At 36.4% G+C, this 18,725-nt stretch overlaps 1 protein-coding gene across 2 annotated transcripts in view; it reads left to right on the top strand.

The window, feature by feature from the left end:
- The window catches only part of TBC1D23 (TBC1 domain family member 23), a 417,318-nt gene that overhangs the window by 116,783 nt on the left and 281,810 nt on the right, over positions 1-18,725 (top strand). For both annotated transcript variants that reach the window (XM_090412602.1, XM_090412603.1), the window contains exon 7: positions 10,461-10,507. In XM_090412602.1, coding sequence (XP_090268728.1) covers positions 10,461-10,507 — 47 coding nt within the window. The remainder of the gene's footprint in view (positions 1-10,460; positions 10,508-18,725) is intronic.

The following is an 18,725-nucleotide window of genomic DNA, read 5'->3' as shown; positions in this document are numbered from 1 at the left end:
ATTGGCATCCCTTATCCGCTCTACTAAAGACCCCCCCCGCCAGACCTACCTGGTGTATACCAGGTCCCTTGTAGCTGTAAGCTGTCCTACTTTGGCCAAACAGGCAGGACAGCAAATATCAGAATTTCAGAAAACAAGGACTACATCCGATTTCACCAGTACAGCTATTCTGGTCTTGCTGACCATGCACTGGATACCTGCCATAGAATACGGTGGAAGAAAGCCACGATAGTACACTGTAGTAAATACAAGTATGAAAGGATTTTCATGGAATCAGCTTCAGCCCTAAGAAAATCCGAACCTCAACAAATTTGGCTGCATGAGACTGCCTCAAATTTGGGAAACCTACATCAGAAGACCTTCAGCCCAGTCGCCCAACAATACCAACATTGCCCGCTAGGGGACACCATCAGGACTTTAGGAGAAATAATAGCTTCCTGCTTCTTCCTCATTTACTGTGTGTTGTGCCTGCGTGCACAACACACAGTAAACGAGTGTCTTGTTCTTAAGTTTTTTGAAAATGGCAACGTGACGTTGCCGAAATATTGAAGTATATTAAAATTTATTTTAATGTATATCCTAGTGACGTAATTTCCTTAAATTACTTAGTAAAAAAAATAAAAAGAAAGAAGGGATAGTAACAAGGAGAGTGAATTTGTCGAGTTTCTGCAAGATAACTATCTAAAGCAGCATGTGATGGAAGCAACATGAGGTTTATCAGTGGTAGATTTGGTGATATTCTGACAGGATATGGTTGTGAATGAGGTATTGGTTTGGAAGATAGTAGGAAAAAGTTGTTATCATGATCTATATGTGGAACTGTAAGGTGAATGATTATCAGAAGCTCCATAGTCAACTCCACAGTCAACTGTTTGGGTTGATGAACTTCACAATTCATCAACCCAAACAGTACATTGGGTTGATGAATTGTGAACAAAAATGCTGACAGTGCATGGGAAATGATAAAGTAGTATCTAACACAAGCAATGCATAACTGCATACCAAGAGTTAAGTGAATAAATAGAGTAGGAGTGAGATGAATGGTGAAATCAAACAAGCAGTATTACAAAAGAAGTTATGGAGGAATACATGACATTTAGCAGTAAACAGATGCATGAGGAATATAAAGTACAGGCCAGAAAAGTGACAAGCATGATTATAAAAGAAAAAGAAGAATTGAGAGGAGATTGGTTAGTCAGGTCAAAGCTAATCCATGGGAATTTTTCTCCTAATGTGGCAAGCAAGAGTCAAAATAATTATGATAGGTTGATGCTGATGAATGGTTATGGTAGCAGAGTAACCATAGCAGATGATATAGTGGAATTATTTAATGAATACTTCATCAGTGCATATCATAGTGGTGTGAATGATTCTGTGCAACATGTAGAAGGGAGGCAAGAATTAGGAGAATTAAAGGTGAAAGAATCAGAGGTGCATCAATCATTTTAGATAAATTATGGACACTACAACCGTGTTAGAAATAATGATATTTTTATTTTAATTCCTGACATATGTCTTTCATATTAAGGTCATCATCTGGAGTATACACGTATATATGTATACAGAAACAACCTATATTTTATTTCACACGTTATGTTAAAGAGACAATGATTTGATGAGTTGATCAAATCATTGTCTCTGTAGCATACTGTGTGAAATATAATGTAGCTTGTTTCTGTATATATATGTGTATACTCCAGATGATGACCTTAATATGAAGATTGAAATGTCGGGAAATTAAGTATTTTTAAAGAATTTGCAAAAGAGTTAGCCATGCTCTTGTCCTGGTTATTTAATGAGTCTTGCAGTGGGGAAGAACCTAAGGAGTTGAAATAAGGCAAAATAATGCCTCTCCACAAACATGCTTTGAGAATAGAAATTTCCAATTATAGACCTTCCTATATCTGCAGTTATGAACAAAGTGTTGGAAAGATTGGTTAGAAATAGAATCCAGGATTGGGTTGATGAATGTAAGATTCTCTATAATGGTCTACTAAGTTTGTGAAGGGCAGGTCTTGTTTAAGCAATCTGGTTATGTTTTCTGATAAGGTGACAAATGTGTTGGATAAGGGAGAATCATATACAATGATTTTCTTGGACTTTGCAAAAGCATTTGATAGATTACCACATGATAAGTAGTGTACAAGCTGCAGAGGATAGGACTAGATAATATATTGGTTAGATGGATCGTGGATTGGCTCTCTGAACAAGTTGTGTATGATGGAGCTGTGTCTCAGAAAAGGAAGGGGACCAGTGGCATGCCTCAGGGTTCTGTTCTTGGGTCTGTAATGTTGAATCTGTTCGTTGATGATGCAAAGATAGGTAGAATTATCAGGAGTAGTGCTAATGTTAATTCTCTACAGGAAGATTTGAATAGACAGATTGGACATATGAGTGGGGTTGCAATTTTAATGTTAATATATGCAAGGTGTTACAGCTTGGGATATAGAGATATAAGGCTACATACTGTTATTGGTGGAGCTGTGTTTCAGAAAGTGGATGAGATTTGGGATCTTGGAGTGATGGTGGACTGAAGTTTCACGAGCATATCACACGTTTTGCAAAGACTGCACGTCGTATAGCTGCTATGATAAAAAGTACATTGACTTGTATTGATAAGGAAGTGGTGGTGCTTCTATATAGGGCATTGGTCAGACCACATATGAATATTGTGCTCAGATTTGGTCACCTAGTTTTCATTGTGATGTGGAAACACCAGTGGGTCCAAAGACAAATAACCAAAGTGATATCAGGACTCTGTAGTGTTGGCATTTGAGAGAATATGGATTACAGAGGTTGTTGGATAGGAAGAAAAGATGAGATATGATAGAGACCTTCAAGTTAGTTATGAGATTCTATCAGATTAATATAGAAGAAATTATAAAAAGAGTGGACCTTAAGATGGGAAGAATGAGAGGCCATCCCTGGAAGTTGTATAAAGTTGTGATGAAGAAGGATGTAAGGAGTAATTTTTTACGTGGAGAATTGTTAGTGAGTGGAATTCATTGCCTGAGGGCAGGGGGTGTAAATAACTACAAAGCTCATTATGATAGACATGTTGCTGGTTGAGTGGGCATCCCATGATGAGTATGTTGACTCCACGGAGGTTACCAAATAATAATAATAAAATCAAAACTGTTAAATCATGAAAAAATTTTATGGATTCAAATATGAAATTTTACCACTGAACAAGCTGAAAAAGATTAACATGGGAGCAGGGCCGCCGAGAGGGAGTGACATCTCAGACTTTTGTCACAGGCCCAGCATCGAAAAGGGCTCGACGTGTCACATAACTGTGTTTATAATGCATGGTTTTAATTCTCGTAATAATACAACAATGATGAAGGATAATGGCATATCGAAAAGGATACTGTGTTTTGTTTTAGACAGACGGCTAAGCTCTTTAGCTCGCCGTGAGTGACCGGAAGACACCGATTCTCTCGGCTCAGATAGCTGTAGTTATAGCGGGTGATGACATCAATAGGCATTGGTGCAAGATTGTTACAGTCGGCTACGCTAGCACTAGCTAGTAATTGCATTAACAGTAATGTTATGTTTTGTTCTTGTTAGTATTTTCATAGATGATGGTTTTGTGATTGTTTCTAAAGTGTGCAACTGTATAGTGTAGGCCGTGCGCTAAAAAATAAAAGTATTCTTATTAATTTGATTTTTTAATTATTAAAATTATATTTTTAATAATAAAAATTTGACCAACAGAAATGTATCATCATAAATCTGGAAATCAAAAATGAAAGGAGAAACTTGTGGTCCGGGCCCCACTTAAAAAAGTGGGGCCCGGACCACAGACTTCTCACGGGCCCTAAAATTTCTCTCGGTGGCCCTGCATGGGAGTGTTGTGTATGCCAATTTGACATCTTTTTTCCAAGTTTTTTTTTTATTACAATGCAATGACAGTAGTTTCCAAGTATTGATTTTTTTCTTTTTTGAGCAGGTTTTCTGAAATATGTTTTGAATTTAAATTTTTCAAATTTAAAAAAAAAATTATTTAAGTAATTTACGGTTGTGTTTATTTTTATATGCATATTCTTGGGAAATGAAAAGTCATAACATTTTTTTTCTTTCCCATTCTTTATTAAAATATCTTTTTCTTCTTTAGTATTCTGCAGTTGAGCAGGTTCTTCTTTTAGTAGCAGAAATTTTCCTTCCACTTTCTTCTGTTCTGAGCCTTCTCTTTCAAGGTTGTGTATCTGTTTCCATTCAGCATGTCATCTAGCATTGTTTTCCTTACTCTTCCTGTAGGTCTGTTTCCTTCTATTTTACCTTCAGTGGCATCTCTGATTATTCCATTTATTATTATTATTATTATTAAGAGAGAGATTTCCAGGGAGTCAGAGACTCATCGAGGCCACATGCTACACACACCAGCTATCATAATTATTCTTGAATTCATTCACACTGCTTGCACTCACAACATCCATTTCAATCATGCACCACCCTCTGAGAGAAAAATCTAGTCCTCACTCCCTTCTTAGCAGCCTTCATTCTCAACTTCCAATGATGTCCTCTCATCCTTTCCCCACCCTCCATAAATTGAAAAATTTCATCATTTGAAATCCTGTATGACCCTTTCAGAAGTTTGCAAGTCTCAATCATATCTCCCCTCTTTCTCCTGTTTGCAAGTGTCTACAGTCTACAAATTCTCAATCTGTCTTCATAATCAGTATTCCACAATCCTGATATCATTTTTAGCGCTCTCCTTTGTTCTCTCCAATATATCAGAATCACAGTGGAGACCAGACCTGCACATTATGGTCCAAGTGAGGTCTTATCAAGGCCTTTTAAAGAGACAAAATAACACCCTTATCTTTACATGTGAACGTTCATTTCAGCATTGCAATTATCTTTTGCGTTGTATTTGCAATCTTTGCCACATGACCCTTGAACTTCAACTTCCTGTCTATTAACACTCCAAGATCCCTAACCTCATCAGTTTCTTCTAGCCTTATCCCATTGGATATCTAATCATGCCGAAGTGAATGACTTTACACTTTCTGACATCCATTTTCCCATGCCCACAATTCCAGTGTATTCAAATCATTCTGCAAGTACTGCATATGAGCAGCATTCCTGATTTCCCTCCCTATCTTTGCATCATCATCAGCAAATAGCTGTATGTCACTTGTCAAATCCTTCCCAATATCATTAATGTACTGATTGAATAACAGTGGACCAAGCACTGATCCTTGTGGTACACCACAAGTTACTTTAAATCTTGCAGACTCACATTGCCTGTATACCACTTTGATATGTCAGTCAGCCATCCTCTTATCCATGCTAATATTCTATAACCCAAACCCATTTTCTCCAATTTATGCAGCAATCTCCCATAAGGCTTTTAACAAATTGTATTCGGTTAAAACCCTTAGCACAATCCAAAAGTATCTTGGTATATCCATTCCCCTTGTCTGGTTCATTGGTAACATTGTTATAGAATGTGAGCAAGTTGCTAAAACATGACCTTCCCTTAGTAAATGCATGCAGTTCATTGCAAAGTAGAGATTCACTTCTAAACTAAACATATTTGGTCATTTATATAATTCAAATACAACTTATTTATTAATTACTGACCATTTACGAAAAACAAAACTACATTAGAGCCTACCAGTTTCGCCAGCAAACTGTCTGGCTTTTTCAAGGCGTTTACGGAGACATGAAAACTAGTAAATGCAAATTGAAAGGAACATAAAAAACGTTGTAAACCAACTAGTAGCTAAAGTTACATGTTCACGTGACAGAGAGAACTTATTGTTCTTATTCATTATCATGCATGCGTGTTTGTTGTAAATGTGTAATGTGATTACTGGCTAGCTGTAGTTCAGATTGATTTAGAGAGAGGATCAGAGTTTTCCACGAACTGTTTAGGATTGCACCCTGATTTCTGTTGAGGCTTCCACCGGTTATTAACTAGTTTTTACATTTACTAGTTTTCATGTCTCCGTAAATGCCTTGAAAAAGCCAGACAGTTTGCTGGCGAAACTGGTAGGCTCTAATGTAGTTTTGTTTTTCGTAAATGGTCAGTAATTGATCAAAAGATGATAACAGTCTATGGAATGAACCATATGAGAACAGGTTGAAGATTTGTGGGTTGCAGAAACTAGTTGATAGGTGGAAAAGGGGAGATATGATTGAGACATTCAAATTGCTAAAAGGATTCTATAGGATTAATTCAGAGGATATTTTTGAGATCAGGACTGGTGGTGGGAGAACTAGGGGACACCTATGGAAGCTGGGCAAGAGTGTGGTTAGCAGGGGTGTTAGAGCCGGGTTCTTTACTTTTAGAGTGGTAAATGAGTGGAATAAGCTGCCAGAGTCTGTTGTGGGTGCTATGACAGTGAGCGAGTTCAAGGCAAGGTATGATAGATACTGTGAGAATGTCGAATAGTTGTGTGGACATGATGTTTAGGGCCTCCCTCGATGAGTCTAAGGACTCCCTGGAGTAGCCCGAAATAATAATAATTAATAAATAAGTTGTATTGGAGATTCACTTCATTCATTCATTCAACCCATTTCTGAATGCAAGCCCTGCCCAATTTTTCCAAAATCTTCACCACCACTCCTGAGATACTAATTGGTTGATAGTTGGATACATCGGTCTTTGCACCACCCTTGTGCAATGGAATTACCATACACTCCTTTCATTCCTGCGGAATCTTCACTGTTCTGAGACTCATATTAAACAGCCTGGTCAAAGGAATGGCCAATTCAGGTGAACACTCTTTTAGCACACATGCTGATATCCCATCAGTCCTTGTTGCTGAATTCTTATTCAATTTGTGCAACAGCTCTAATACCTCGTCCTCATACACCTGCATTTCTTCATCTAGTGAAGAGGTAACAGTGAGCTGAATGTTGCATACACCAGGTTGATAACTTTTAACAAAATGGGCATTAATTACTGGGCATTAATTAACTGAACAATCTCTTCTGCATCTGTAACTCTCATGATATCAGGATTTAGAAGAGTTATTCTTTCATATTAATTCTTTCTTTTACTTGCAGTATATCGATAGAATTCTTGTGGATTGTCTTTAGCACGCAGAGCCAGTTTCTTTTCATACTCAGACTTTGCTTTCCATAATACAGTTGACTATTATAGCCCGCTGCTTATAATGTTCACATCCCTTTCGCATCGTCCTTTTCTTACGAATCTCTTGCTTAATAAAATTACACATCCATTTGACTTCTACTCTATTTTAATAAATTTAGTTTAATCTTTTATCCAAGTGTGAGCAAAAAGTTTGCGCCTGAAAATATCTTCAGGACTGGGGTAAGGTAGTACAGCACTGGGCAACTCGCAGCAAAGGTGGAGCAAGCCAACATCACTCCTATCTCGGTATCTCCCATAATGCAAAACACATCTCCTTACGGATATACATAATGTTATTCATTAAGGGAAGGGCCACTACCCAGACTAGTTTTGACCTTTATTGAGATCACTTCAGTGGGACCCAGACCCAGAGATGGAGATACCAGGCAGAAGCAATGGCAGGTCATCTTTAGCTATAGGAGTTGCCAAACGGTGTGCCACCTTTTTATTAAATTACTCTGGACCTAGAAAAAAGATGTTGAAAGTTTATTTTTCACTTGGTTAGACTATAATTAATTTAGAGTAATCCTTTATCGAAGTGTGAGCAAACAAAGTTTGGTGGAAGACCAATGCTCCCAGGTGGAGTGAAGAGGATTAAGAAGAGAGAGAGAGAGAGAGTACTACAGTCATAGGGCTTAACTCTAACTGGATTCAAGTCATCCGATATCATTAGCAGCATGCTCCCTCCTCTCTATCCTTCCTAAAAATACTGTACTCTTGACACTCGATATCAGTTAGTAGGTCTGATTCTGATAGCCAGGTTTCACTAATACCTACAATCTGAGGTCGCAACATATTGACTAAGGCAACAAACTCTATCCATTTGTTTCTGATACTTCTAGTATTTGTGTACAGACCTAATAATCTACCTGTTTGTTCTTTTGTATTGTCTTGTCTGCAGTGTGCCTGACACAGTTGGACAACTTGCTGATTTCTATTATTCTCTAATGCTTTACACATGTAGACATCTTTGCACATGTATGATGGTTCCAAACCGGACAAACACAAAGCCAAAATCATCTCTCCTTGTCAATATTTCCATGACAAAGCCCATTCTCGTCATTAACACAGTTATATAACATTGCCGCTCTTACACTCACATTCACACCATTCCTCCCTTTATAACTTAGTTTCCCTGACTCTGTGTTAGGTCTCATACCAGTTATAGTTTTTCTAGACTCCTGATACCAAACATATTCAGTTGTAGGCCATCTCTCTTATACAAATCCAATCTTCCCTCAAACTGACTCCACAACCCTTTCATGTTCTCTCTCATACTGAACTTATTGCAAGTTAAATCATTCGTAGCTACTACAACTACAGTTTCGTTTATTTTTCTTTTCTGATTTTGAATTGCTTCCTTTATATTATTAATTTTCACTGCTGGAAAACTATGTTATAACTCGCTCATCTATAGCATGTTTTATTATAGAGCCACTATACCAAATAATTTCTTTCTTTTTACTAACAACGTCACTTACTTGATTTCCGTTATTTCCTGACTTATCTGTTTCCTTGCTTTGTTTTCTTTTTTTCCTGTTTAATTTTTCTTTTTCTCCTTCGGTTCATTTAAACGTTTCTCAACTTTTTGCAATTCTTGCGTTGTCTCTCTGATGATCTGCTTCAACTTCACTATTTTGGAGGTTAATTCATTTTCATTACCTTCCTCAATAACCTCGTTAGGAGGGCTAACCTTCTTGTTCTCTCTTGCGGTGCTTTTTTTAGCATTGAATTTCTTGCCCTTTTTTGGCACCATTTCAAAGGTATACTAAATATGGAAATATCTAATAAAAATATGTGATAAAATACCAAATACACTAAAAAACACTATAATCTACACTAGTATACTACAAAACACTAATTTTCTAAGGGGAAAACAATAAAGATAGACAATCACCAATTTCAGGTCGAGTCTCAGGATATGTTCAATCCAATTTCCCTTTCTTCTTTTTATCCTTTTTTAACAGATTCCTTTCTTCCTCTATTCTTTTTAAGACCTCTTCATTATTTTATCTGTCCATTTTATTTTTTCCATCCTTCTCCAAATCCACATCTCAAAGCTAATTTCTTTTTTTCATCAATGTTCAGGTTTCAGCTTCATATAAGACATCACTCCACACATAACATTTTATTAGTCTTTTCTTTAAATTTCTATCCATTTTACTTCTGAGTAAATTTCATTTTCTATTAAAGGTATCTTTTTCCATCACTATTCTTGCTTTTATGTCACTTATACATCTTCTATCACTGCTAATTGCACTTCCTAGATATTTAAATGTCCTTTTCTTGATTTAGTTCTTTTCCATTTATTCTTACATCCATAGTTGTCTCTTTCCTTGTTAATTTCATTACTTTTGTTTTGCTTATGTTGATTTTCATTCCATAATTGATACAGGATTCCAGTAATCTGTTCAGCAGATATTGTAATCCTTCCTCACTGTTTGATAATAATGCTTTATCTGCGTATCGCATTGCAAATTTACCTCCTATCTTTATTCCTTCTTCTGCATTCTCTAATGTTTCTTTTAATATTACTTCAGAATACATATTGAACAAAATTGGTGACAAAAAAACAGCCTTGTCTTATTCCTCGTCCAATGCTACCTCGTTCTGTTGTACCATATGTCTCTCACCATGGCAATTTGTCTCATATATAGTGAAATAATTAGCCTTCTGTCTTTCCAATCTATACCAATCTTTTCCATTACTTCCACCATCTTATCCCATTTTACAATGTCAAAAACTTTTTCAAAATCTATATAACAGATATTTACTTCTTTATTCACTTCCAAACTTCTTTCACTTATTATTCTTAGCAGTCCAATCACATCTCTTGTTTCCTTACCCTTCCTGAAACGGTGCAATTCTCTGTGTTAGGATTCTCATAAGTATTTTTGATGTATGGAAAATGAAGCTTATTGTTCTAAGGTCCTTGCACTTCACTGCATTACTTTTCTTTGGTATAGGTATAAATATTAAGGTCAAAATCTTTTGGTAATTCTCCTTTGTTATAAATTAAATTTATTAGTTTTTAAAATATCATCTATACATTTATGTAATAGCAACATAAAGAAACAATTGAAATCATTTTCTTGTTAAAAAACATGGGTCCACATTACTTGCCAGTTATGAAATTTACTTATAAATTTACTTATATTGATGTTTCTTCCAGTTAATCACAGTAAACACCCACTGTGTTTTTAATTTAAATAGTCGAGTTAATTTTTCATAAACTGTATATGTGGGTTAAGAATGAAAATGGTGTATGTCATGAAAGTTTTTTATGCTGTAACATCTTAGTTTGAGAAAATTATTTTTAAGAATATCATTAATGAATTCTTTTTCTTTCTAGAGAGCAGTTGTTATCAATGAAAGATGATTCCAGGCAAACTGTTATTGGTAAGCTGATGTTACAAAATCAGATATAACTTTGCAAATTTTTTTTCTTTATTTAATGAAAGTTTATCTACCTAGGAATGTTTTTTATCTATCATAAATGGTGTCTTTTTAAAGAAGTTTTTTTTTATATGACACCCTCCTAGTCTTTTCAATTAAATGGGTCCACAGTAATATAGACTTTCTGCTAATTAAGGAATGAAACAGGAGTTCTGTTAAGAAGCACATAGACATGCAATCTCTTAAAAACAATTGATATGCTGCTATTTTCAGTTACTTAAAGTATTTTTTTGTTTAATTAAGGAATGCATAGCTTCTGTTGATATTTTCAGTTTAGAAACTTGCATCATTCTAGATACAAGAGTATACAGAGGTTGTGAATTAGAAACAGACCACTTTCTTCTTGTTTCAAACCTAAGATTCCCACCTCAATGATTAATGATAAAAGCTCATTCATCTGAACAGGAACTTTTTAAGATTGGCCTTTTAAATGACCCTAGCATTAAATGGCTCTATATAAAAAAAGAATTAATGAAAATATAGAAAATATAAACTTAGCCAAAACTGTCGAGGGAGAACGAAATAACATCAAAACAATTATAATGGACGCAGCCAATGAATCACTGGGAAAGGAGAGGAAATGGCAGAGAAGAAAGGGAATTAGAAGATGAGATGATCAGATCACCCAAATTATTGAAGACAAAAGGAATGCTTTTGTCTTCAATGAATCACTGGGAAAGGAGAGGAAATGGCAGAGAAGAAAGGGAATTAGAAGATGGGATGATCAGATCACCCAAATTATTGGAAGACAAAAGGAATGCTTTTAAAATACTTAGCAATAAAATCTCAAGATGACTAGATAGAATACAAGAGAAAAAGTGCAATTGCTAGCATGCTGTAATTCTTGTAGATAGGCTTATACATTGGTAACACGACTATTAAATTATTTAAGGAATTTACAACGTATACTGGAATATTAATTAAAAGAAATTTTAATAAATACCTCCTGTATTTTGGCAATGTCACATTGCCATCTTCATGGGAATGTATAACTGACACATGCATGCAGGCACTACAAAGAAGCAAATGAGACAGATGAGAGAAAACTACTGTTGTTCCTAGAGTCCTAAAGGTGCCACCTGGTGGGCTATATTGGGTTGTCTTGGCTGTTGGGCTGAAGTTCTCAAGATGCAAGCTTCCCAAATTTGGGACAGTCTCATGCACTCAAATTTGTTGAGGTTTGGAAATTTTTTGGAGCTGAGGCTGATTCCATGATCAATCTTTCATATTTAAATTTGCTGTGGTGTATTATCTTGGCTTTCTTCCAACGTATTCCGTGGTGGGTATCCAGAGCATGGTCTGCAAGCCCAGAGTGGCTGTATTGGTGAAACCGGATGTAGTCTTTGTGTTCCGAAATCCTGACGTTTGCTGTCCTGCCTGTTTGGCCAAAGTAGGACAGTTTACAGCTACAAAAGACCTGGTATACCCCAGGTAAGTCTAGGGGGAAGTGGTTGGTCTTTGGTGGAGCAGATAAGGGATGCCAATTTCTTATATGGTTTGTAACAAAAAGTCAGGTCATATTTTTTTAAGATTTGGGTTAACTTTTCAGAGGTGCACTGGATATAGGGCATGGTGATGGATTTAGTGTAATCTTTGTTATGAAAGAGGGGGGGGGGATTGTGGTTAACTGGTTTTAATATTTTTTGGGGGTTGTAGCCATTGGCTAAGAAAGTGTTAAGAATGTGGTTTAGTTCAGGGTTAGAGCATTGTCATCTGAACAGATTTTGCCCTGTTATATAGTGTTTTTATAATCCCATTTTGTTGGGGGGGGGGGATTGTTGCTGAATATATCTGCCTATGGGTGGGTTTTCTGTAAACAGAGAAAACTAAAGATCCACCAAGCTGGCGAGTGATTAGAGTGTCTAGGAAAGGGAGACTGTTGTTTTTCCTCTTTTTCCAATGTGAACCAGATTCTGGGGTGTTGGTTGTTTAAATGTGTTAAGGAGTGGAGTGTATCTGAGCCATGTGGCCAAATAGCAAACACATCATCAACGTAAACGTGTGGACAGACTTATGTGTTCGTCGAATATGTTGTTTATTATTTTAACGGTATAATAGAACACAGAAACTAAGTAAATAATTAATTTATTAACTTGATGCTGATATTTTGCTGGTGTTATAACCAGCATCTTCAGAGCACAAAAACACTGTTTGTCACAATACGCGAGACTAAAACAATATGGTGTACTTAAACAAAATTGTAGCAGCAACACAAAGACTAGAGTCCTGATTTTGGCGCCCTCTATCTGAAAAAAAAAAAAAAAAAAAGCTATCATATATTACTAGAGTCCTAGAAAAGTGCTAGTTTTTTCTTAATATGACTGTCTCCCAGATCTTCGGCAAGTTAATACAGCCATATTTGTTGAGATTTGGAGTGTGTTTTAGGGCTTCTGTCGCCTCTAAGAACAATCTCTCTGATTTATACGGGTTTCTGTGTAGTACTTTAGTGTTTTTCCAGTTGATCCTGTGTGCCGGGGTATCCAGAGCATGGTCTGCTAGGCCCGACTTCCCATAATGATAATTCCGGACGTATCTTTTATGTTCGCTGATGCGGATGTTCACAGTTCTTCCTGTTTGACTGTAGTACGCTTGATTGCATGAGCAGGGTACTTGGTAGACTCCTGGATGTGATAAAGGAGGAATGCTGTCCTTGGGTGAGTGGATGAGGGTGGCTAATTTGCTACATGGTCTGAATGTAGTGCGTAGTTTGTTTATTGAGAATTCTTGAGATCTTTTCGGATGTGCCTTTAATGTAAGGGATGGTGACTGTTTTGTTGTAGTTCTCTGTGGTGGATGGTGGGAGGGGTTTCTTAGGAGTGTTTAGTATTTTGTTTATTTTATGTGGATTGTAGCCATTGGCCAAGAAGGTGTGGCGTAAGTGAGTCAGTTCAGCAGTAAGAGCCTTGTCATTGGAACAGATTGCTCTTGCTCTATGGGTTAGCGTTTTTAATATGCCATATTGTTGAGAAGGATGATGGTGTCATGACATGTTCTCTTGACGTTCGAATCCGCCATCTTGCTAAAAGTCACTTTCATCAAATAAGGAAAACTAATTGCAAATTAATCACTGATCTAAGGGTAGAGAAATTTCTATTATATTGCGCCACTCTATCCTTAGATAAGTCTATATGGATTAGTAGGATTAATTCAAAATTAGTTAGCAGTCTTTTCACTCATTCAGGCCGATGGTATTTATTTTCTTTCCTTCTGGGATTCCCGCTAGATCCGAATTTTTGTGAACGGTGCAGTAAAAAGAAATTCAGGCAAACACAATATTTAAATTAACAAACAAAACATTTAATATATGGTTATATAACAATTACATAAATTCCACTTCTAAATATGACAAACCAGTCAAGTTAGCATATCAAGTCATTCATATTAATCCAATCTTCCAAACTTTCACATACAAATTCACAGTTTCAGAATCACAAAGTTCCTATACCCAACTTATTTCAATAGGATTTCTTATTTAATCAGTTTCCATGTATCTCTCAGCTACACTCTATGATTAACTCATAACAGGCACTAACAATGGCAGATATTATTTCAATGTAACTATATTTTCAACTCTCAGCCTCGATGGTATGCTACAGTTAATGTTAGAAACAGCGCAACGGAACTAATACTTAAATCTTCATACACTGAAATAAACTAATATGACTGTCCTTACCAGAAATAATCTTCAGTACTTCCAATATTTTGTGAGCACACTTTCAAATTGTATTTATCACACTTGCGAGACACTAAATAACTAAAACATTACTAATCGCGATTCAAAAACTCCAGATAACAACTATAAGGTACATTAATTATTCTTATTTTTCATTCATCAACTAGTTTAACTCCGTACAATTCCTTTTTCGTAGTATAGAAATAAGTCGTAATTGTAAACTGACTGGATTTATTCAGAATTCTTCGTTGAATGTCCAGTTCTCTAATTATCCGATTACGGCAATAATTTTCTTTTATTACTACGGCTGATTTTGCTTTCAGCCAACTATAAGATTCACTTATAAAAAAAATATCTACTCAACTCCTATCCTTAGGAATCTTTTAATTACTTCTACTTCTTTAGTTTACTTCCTTGCTACCTTATAGTTCCAAAGTTCCGTTCCGACTCCCTACTTACTACTACGTATCTATTTTCTCTTCTCCTCTACAAACGCTCCCCTCACACGCGCTCGTTTATTTTCACGCGTCTCTATGACAACCGATAGACGTAAACATTCTCACGAATGTTACATTAGGTTATATAACTACATTCAGTTATTACATAACGTTAACTTTCATGAAAAGAATAAATAGAATATTTGCATTCCAATAAATGCGTAGTTAAATTACAAATATAAGTTCTTACAATATTGACTAAACAATAAACAAAACAGCTTAATAATATTTAATACAGAATCTATTTACCATTAAAACATTTCTTTGATTAAGCACTTAAATATTTGACATAATTAAGGTAGTTATATGATATTAATTTATAATATATGTTATTTACATCAAATAATATTTACAAATATAGTTCTTGTGACGGAAAATCATGTTGGATTCTGAATCAAATAACATTTATTCTATTTTCTACATAATTAGAATCCAACAATGGTGTGATTGTTTGTGTAAGTATCTGCTTATGTGTGGGTTTTCTAAAAACTGAAAACGATAAGGAACCATCTGGGAGACGTGTGATGAGTGTATCCAGGAAGGGCAGACAGTTGTTGGCTTCCAGTTCCATAGTAAAGTGGATTTTTGGATATTGGCTATTTAAATGTGATAAGAATGTTTTCAATGTCTCAGGGCCATGTGGCCAAATAGCAACCATGGTGATGGACACAACTGAATATGAAAACAAAATGCACACACTATTACAAGATCAGTCAACATACAAAATTATAGATCGCAATCCCACCAACACACAAAAGAATAAGGCACGAAAATTATTGAAAAAAGTCACTTCCTGGCCCAAAGACACAGTTAACAAACTCAAACCCTTCCATGTTAAAACACCGAGGATCTATGGAGCACCAAAAATTCACAAACAAGGCACACCCCTACGCCCAATTGTGGACAATATAAATAGTCCCACATACAAACTGGCTAGACATTTAGCTAAGCTACTAGCCACTCTCACAAACAATTCTCCCTCCTTTGTCAAAAATTCAGCACACCTAAAAAGCATCTTACAACACCTTGCCCTAAAAAGCTCAGACTTAATAGTAAGCTTTGACATCACTTCACTATTCACAAATGTACCACTAATAGAAACCCTCAATCTACTGAAGTCACACTTCCCCCCTGATATATTTGAACTATTCAAATTCACAATACATGCAGGATATTTCACATGGAAAGGGAAAATATACAAACAAATTGATGGGACAGCCATGGGCTCCCCCCTTCCCCCCCCCAGCCAACTTTTACGTAGAACACCTGGAAAAACAAGCAATCAATACAGCCACTCTCAAACCAACACTTTGGCTACGCTATGTTGATGATGTGCTTGCTATTTGGCCACATGGCCCTGAGACATTGAAAACATTCTTAGCACATTTAAATAGCCAACATCCAAAAATCCACTTTACTATGGAACTGGAAGCCAACAACTGTCTGCCCTTCCTGGATACACTCATCACACATCTCCCAGATGGTTCCTTATCATTTTCAGTTTTTAGAAAACCCACACATACAGGCAGATACTTACACAAACAATCACACCATCATCCTTCTCAACAATATGGCATATTAAAAACGCTAACCCATAGAGCGAGAGCAATCTGTTCCAATGACAAGGCTCTTACTGCTGAACTGACTCACTTACGCCACACCTTCTTGGCCAATGGCTACAATCCACATAAAATAAACAAAATACTAAACACTCCTAAGAAACCCCTCCCACCATCCACCACAGAGAACTACAACAAAACAGTCACCATCCCTTACATTAAAGGCACATCCGAAAAGATCTCAAGAATTCTCAATAAACATAAACTACGCACTACATTCAGACCATGTAGCAAATTAGCCACCCTCATCCGCTCACCCAAGGACAGCATTCCTCCTTTATCACATCCAGGAGTCTACCAAGTACCCTGCTCATGCAATCAAGCCTACTACGGTCAAACAGGAAGAACTGTGAACATCCGCATCAGCGAACATAAAAGATACGTCCGGAATTATCATTATGGGAAGTCGGGCCTAGCAGACCATGCTCTGGATACCCCGGCACACAGGATCAACTGGAAAAACACAAAAGTACTACACAGAAACCCGTATAAATCAGAGAGATTGTTCTTAGAGGCGACAGAAGCCCTAAAACACACTCCAAATCTCAACAAATATGGCTGTATTAACTTGCCGAAGATCTAGGAGACAGTCATATTAAGAAAAAACTAGCACTTTTCTAGGACTCTAGTAATATATGATAGCTTTTTTTTTTTTTTTTTTTCAGATAGAGGGCGCCAAAATCAGGACTCTAGTCTTTGTGTTGCTGCTACAATTTTGTTTAAGTACACCATATTGTTTTAGTCTCGCGTATTGTGACAAACAGTGTTTTTGTGCTCTGAAGATGCTGGTTATAACACCAGCGAAATATCAGCATCAAGTTAATAAATTATTTATTTACTTAGTTTCTGTGTTCTATTATACCGTTAAAATAATAAACAACACATCATCAACATAGTGAAGCCAAATGGTTGGTTTTTGTGGGGCTGAGTTTAAGGCTTTCTCTTCAAATGTCTCCATAAAGAAGTTTGCCAGGGGTGAGGAGAGTGGTGAATCCATTGCTGTTTGTAGAATTTTCCTTGCCAAACGAAATAGGGCTGAGATATCGGGAAGAAATTTGGCTTGGATGAGCTCTAAGGTTTCCTTGAGTGGGACATTTGTGAATAGGGAGGAGATGTCAAAATTGACCATTATGTCAGCATGTTGGAGTGAGAGGTTTTCTATGCTGGCTTTGCGGGCTGAGTTTTTTGTGTGTGATAGTGTGTTGCCAGTATAGTGTGTGAGCGCTTTGGCTAATTTGTATGTGGGAGAATCAAATCATTTCCATCGGGACGTAATGGCACATTTTGTTTATGTATTTTTGAAAGTCTATATATATTGGGGGGGGGGGGGGGTCCTAGAGTTAAAAGGTTTTAGTTTGTTGGTAACTTCCACAGGCCAAGAAGTGACCTTAAGGAGCCTTTGGAGTGTTCTAATTTGGGAGTTGGTGGGATTATACTTAATAGGGAGGGAGGTAGCCCGATGATCTAACAATAATGCATTAAGCTTACCTGTGTAGTTGGTTTGGTTGAGAACCACAGTGACATTTCCCTTATCTGCTTTGGTGATTACTATTTCTTTGTTTTTATTCATTTCTTGGAGAGCTTTATATTCTCCTTTGGATAGGTTGGTTTTTTGTGGTCTTGCTTTGGTGAGAACACCTGCTACATCCGGTCTGATATTGTTGGGGATATGGTTTGGAAGGTTGCGGATGCCACATTCTATCTGAATCATTATTTCTTCGGCCGGTATTTTCTTAGGAGTTATGGCAAAATTGTGGCCACGTGCCAGTGTGTTTAGTGCTTCAGGCTTCAAAATAAAGGAAGAAAGGTTGATTACAGTGTTGAGTGGTTGTTGAGGTTCGGAGGTAACCAATGAATCACTGGGAAAGAAGAGGAAATGGCAGAGAAGAAAGGGAATTAGAAGATGGGATGATCAGATTACCCAAATTATTGAAGACAAAAGGAATGCTTTTAAAAAATACTTAGCAACAAAATCTCAAGGTGACTATATAGAATACAAGAGAAAAAGAGCAAGCTGTAAGAAAAAAACATAGAGGGTCCTGGGACAACCTTGTCTCTGAACTTGAAACAAATATTACATGCCCACAGTCTAAAACTTTTAAAATATTAAATAATCTAAATTAAAATAAAATTTAAAATATTAAATAATAAATAAATAAATAGATATCTAAGAGAAAACACATCTTTTACCCATCAATCAGAGTACCTAGCTAAGCTATTATATAAACTTTTGGACTCATAATAAAGATTTTGAAACAATGGACACTCTTGGATCCTGTATCAATAGAATAATAAAATATGGAATAGTGATGCACCACCAAAAGATTGACAAAAGGCAATAGTTATTCGTACACAAGAAGGGCAAAATAACT

This window comes from Typopeltis vanoorti, chromosome 23 (genome assembly GCF_054136105.1).
Source record: "Typopeltis vanoorti isolate ZY-2024b chromosome 23, IOZ_Tvanoo_1.0, whole genome shotgun sequence".
Lineage (NCBI taxonomy): Eukaryota > Metazoa > Arthropoda > Arachnida > Uropygi > Thelyphonidae > Typopeltis > Typopeltis vanoorti.
This window is presented reverse-complemented; position numbering and strand designations above follow the sequence as displayed.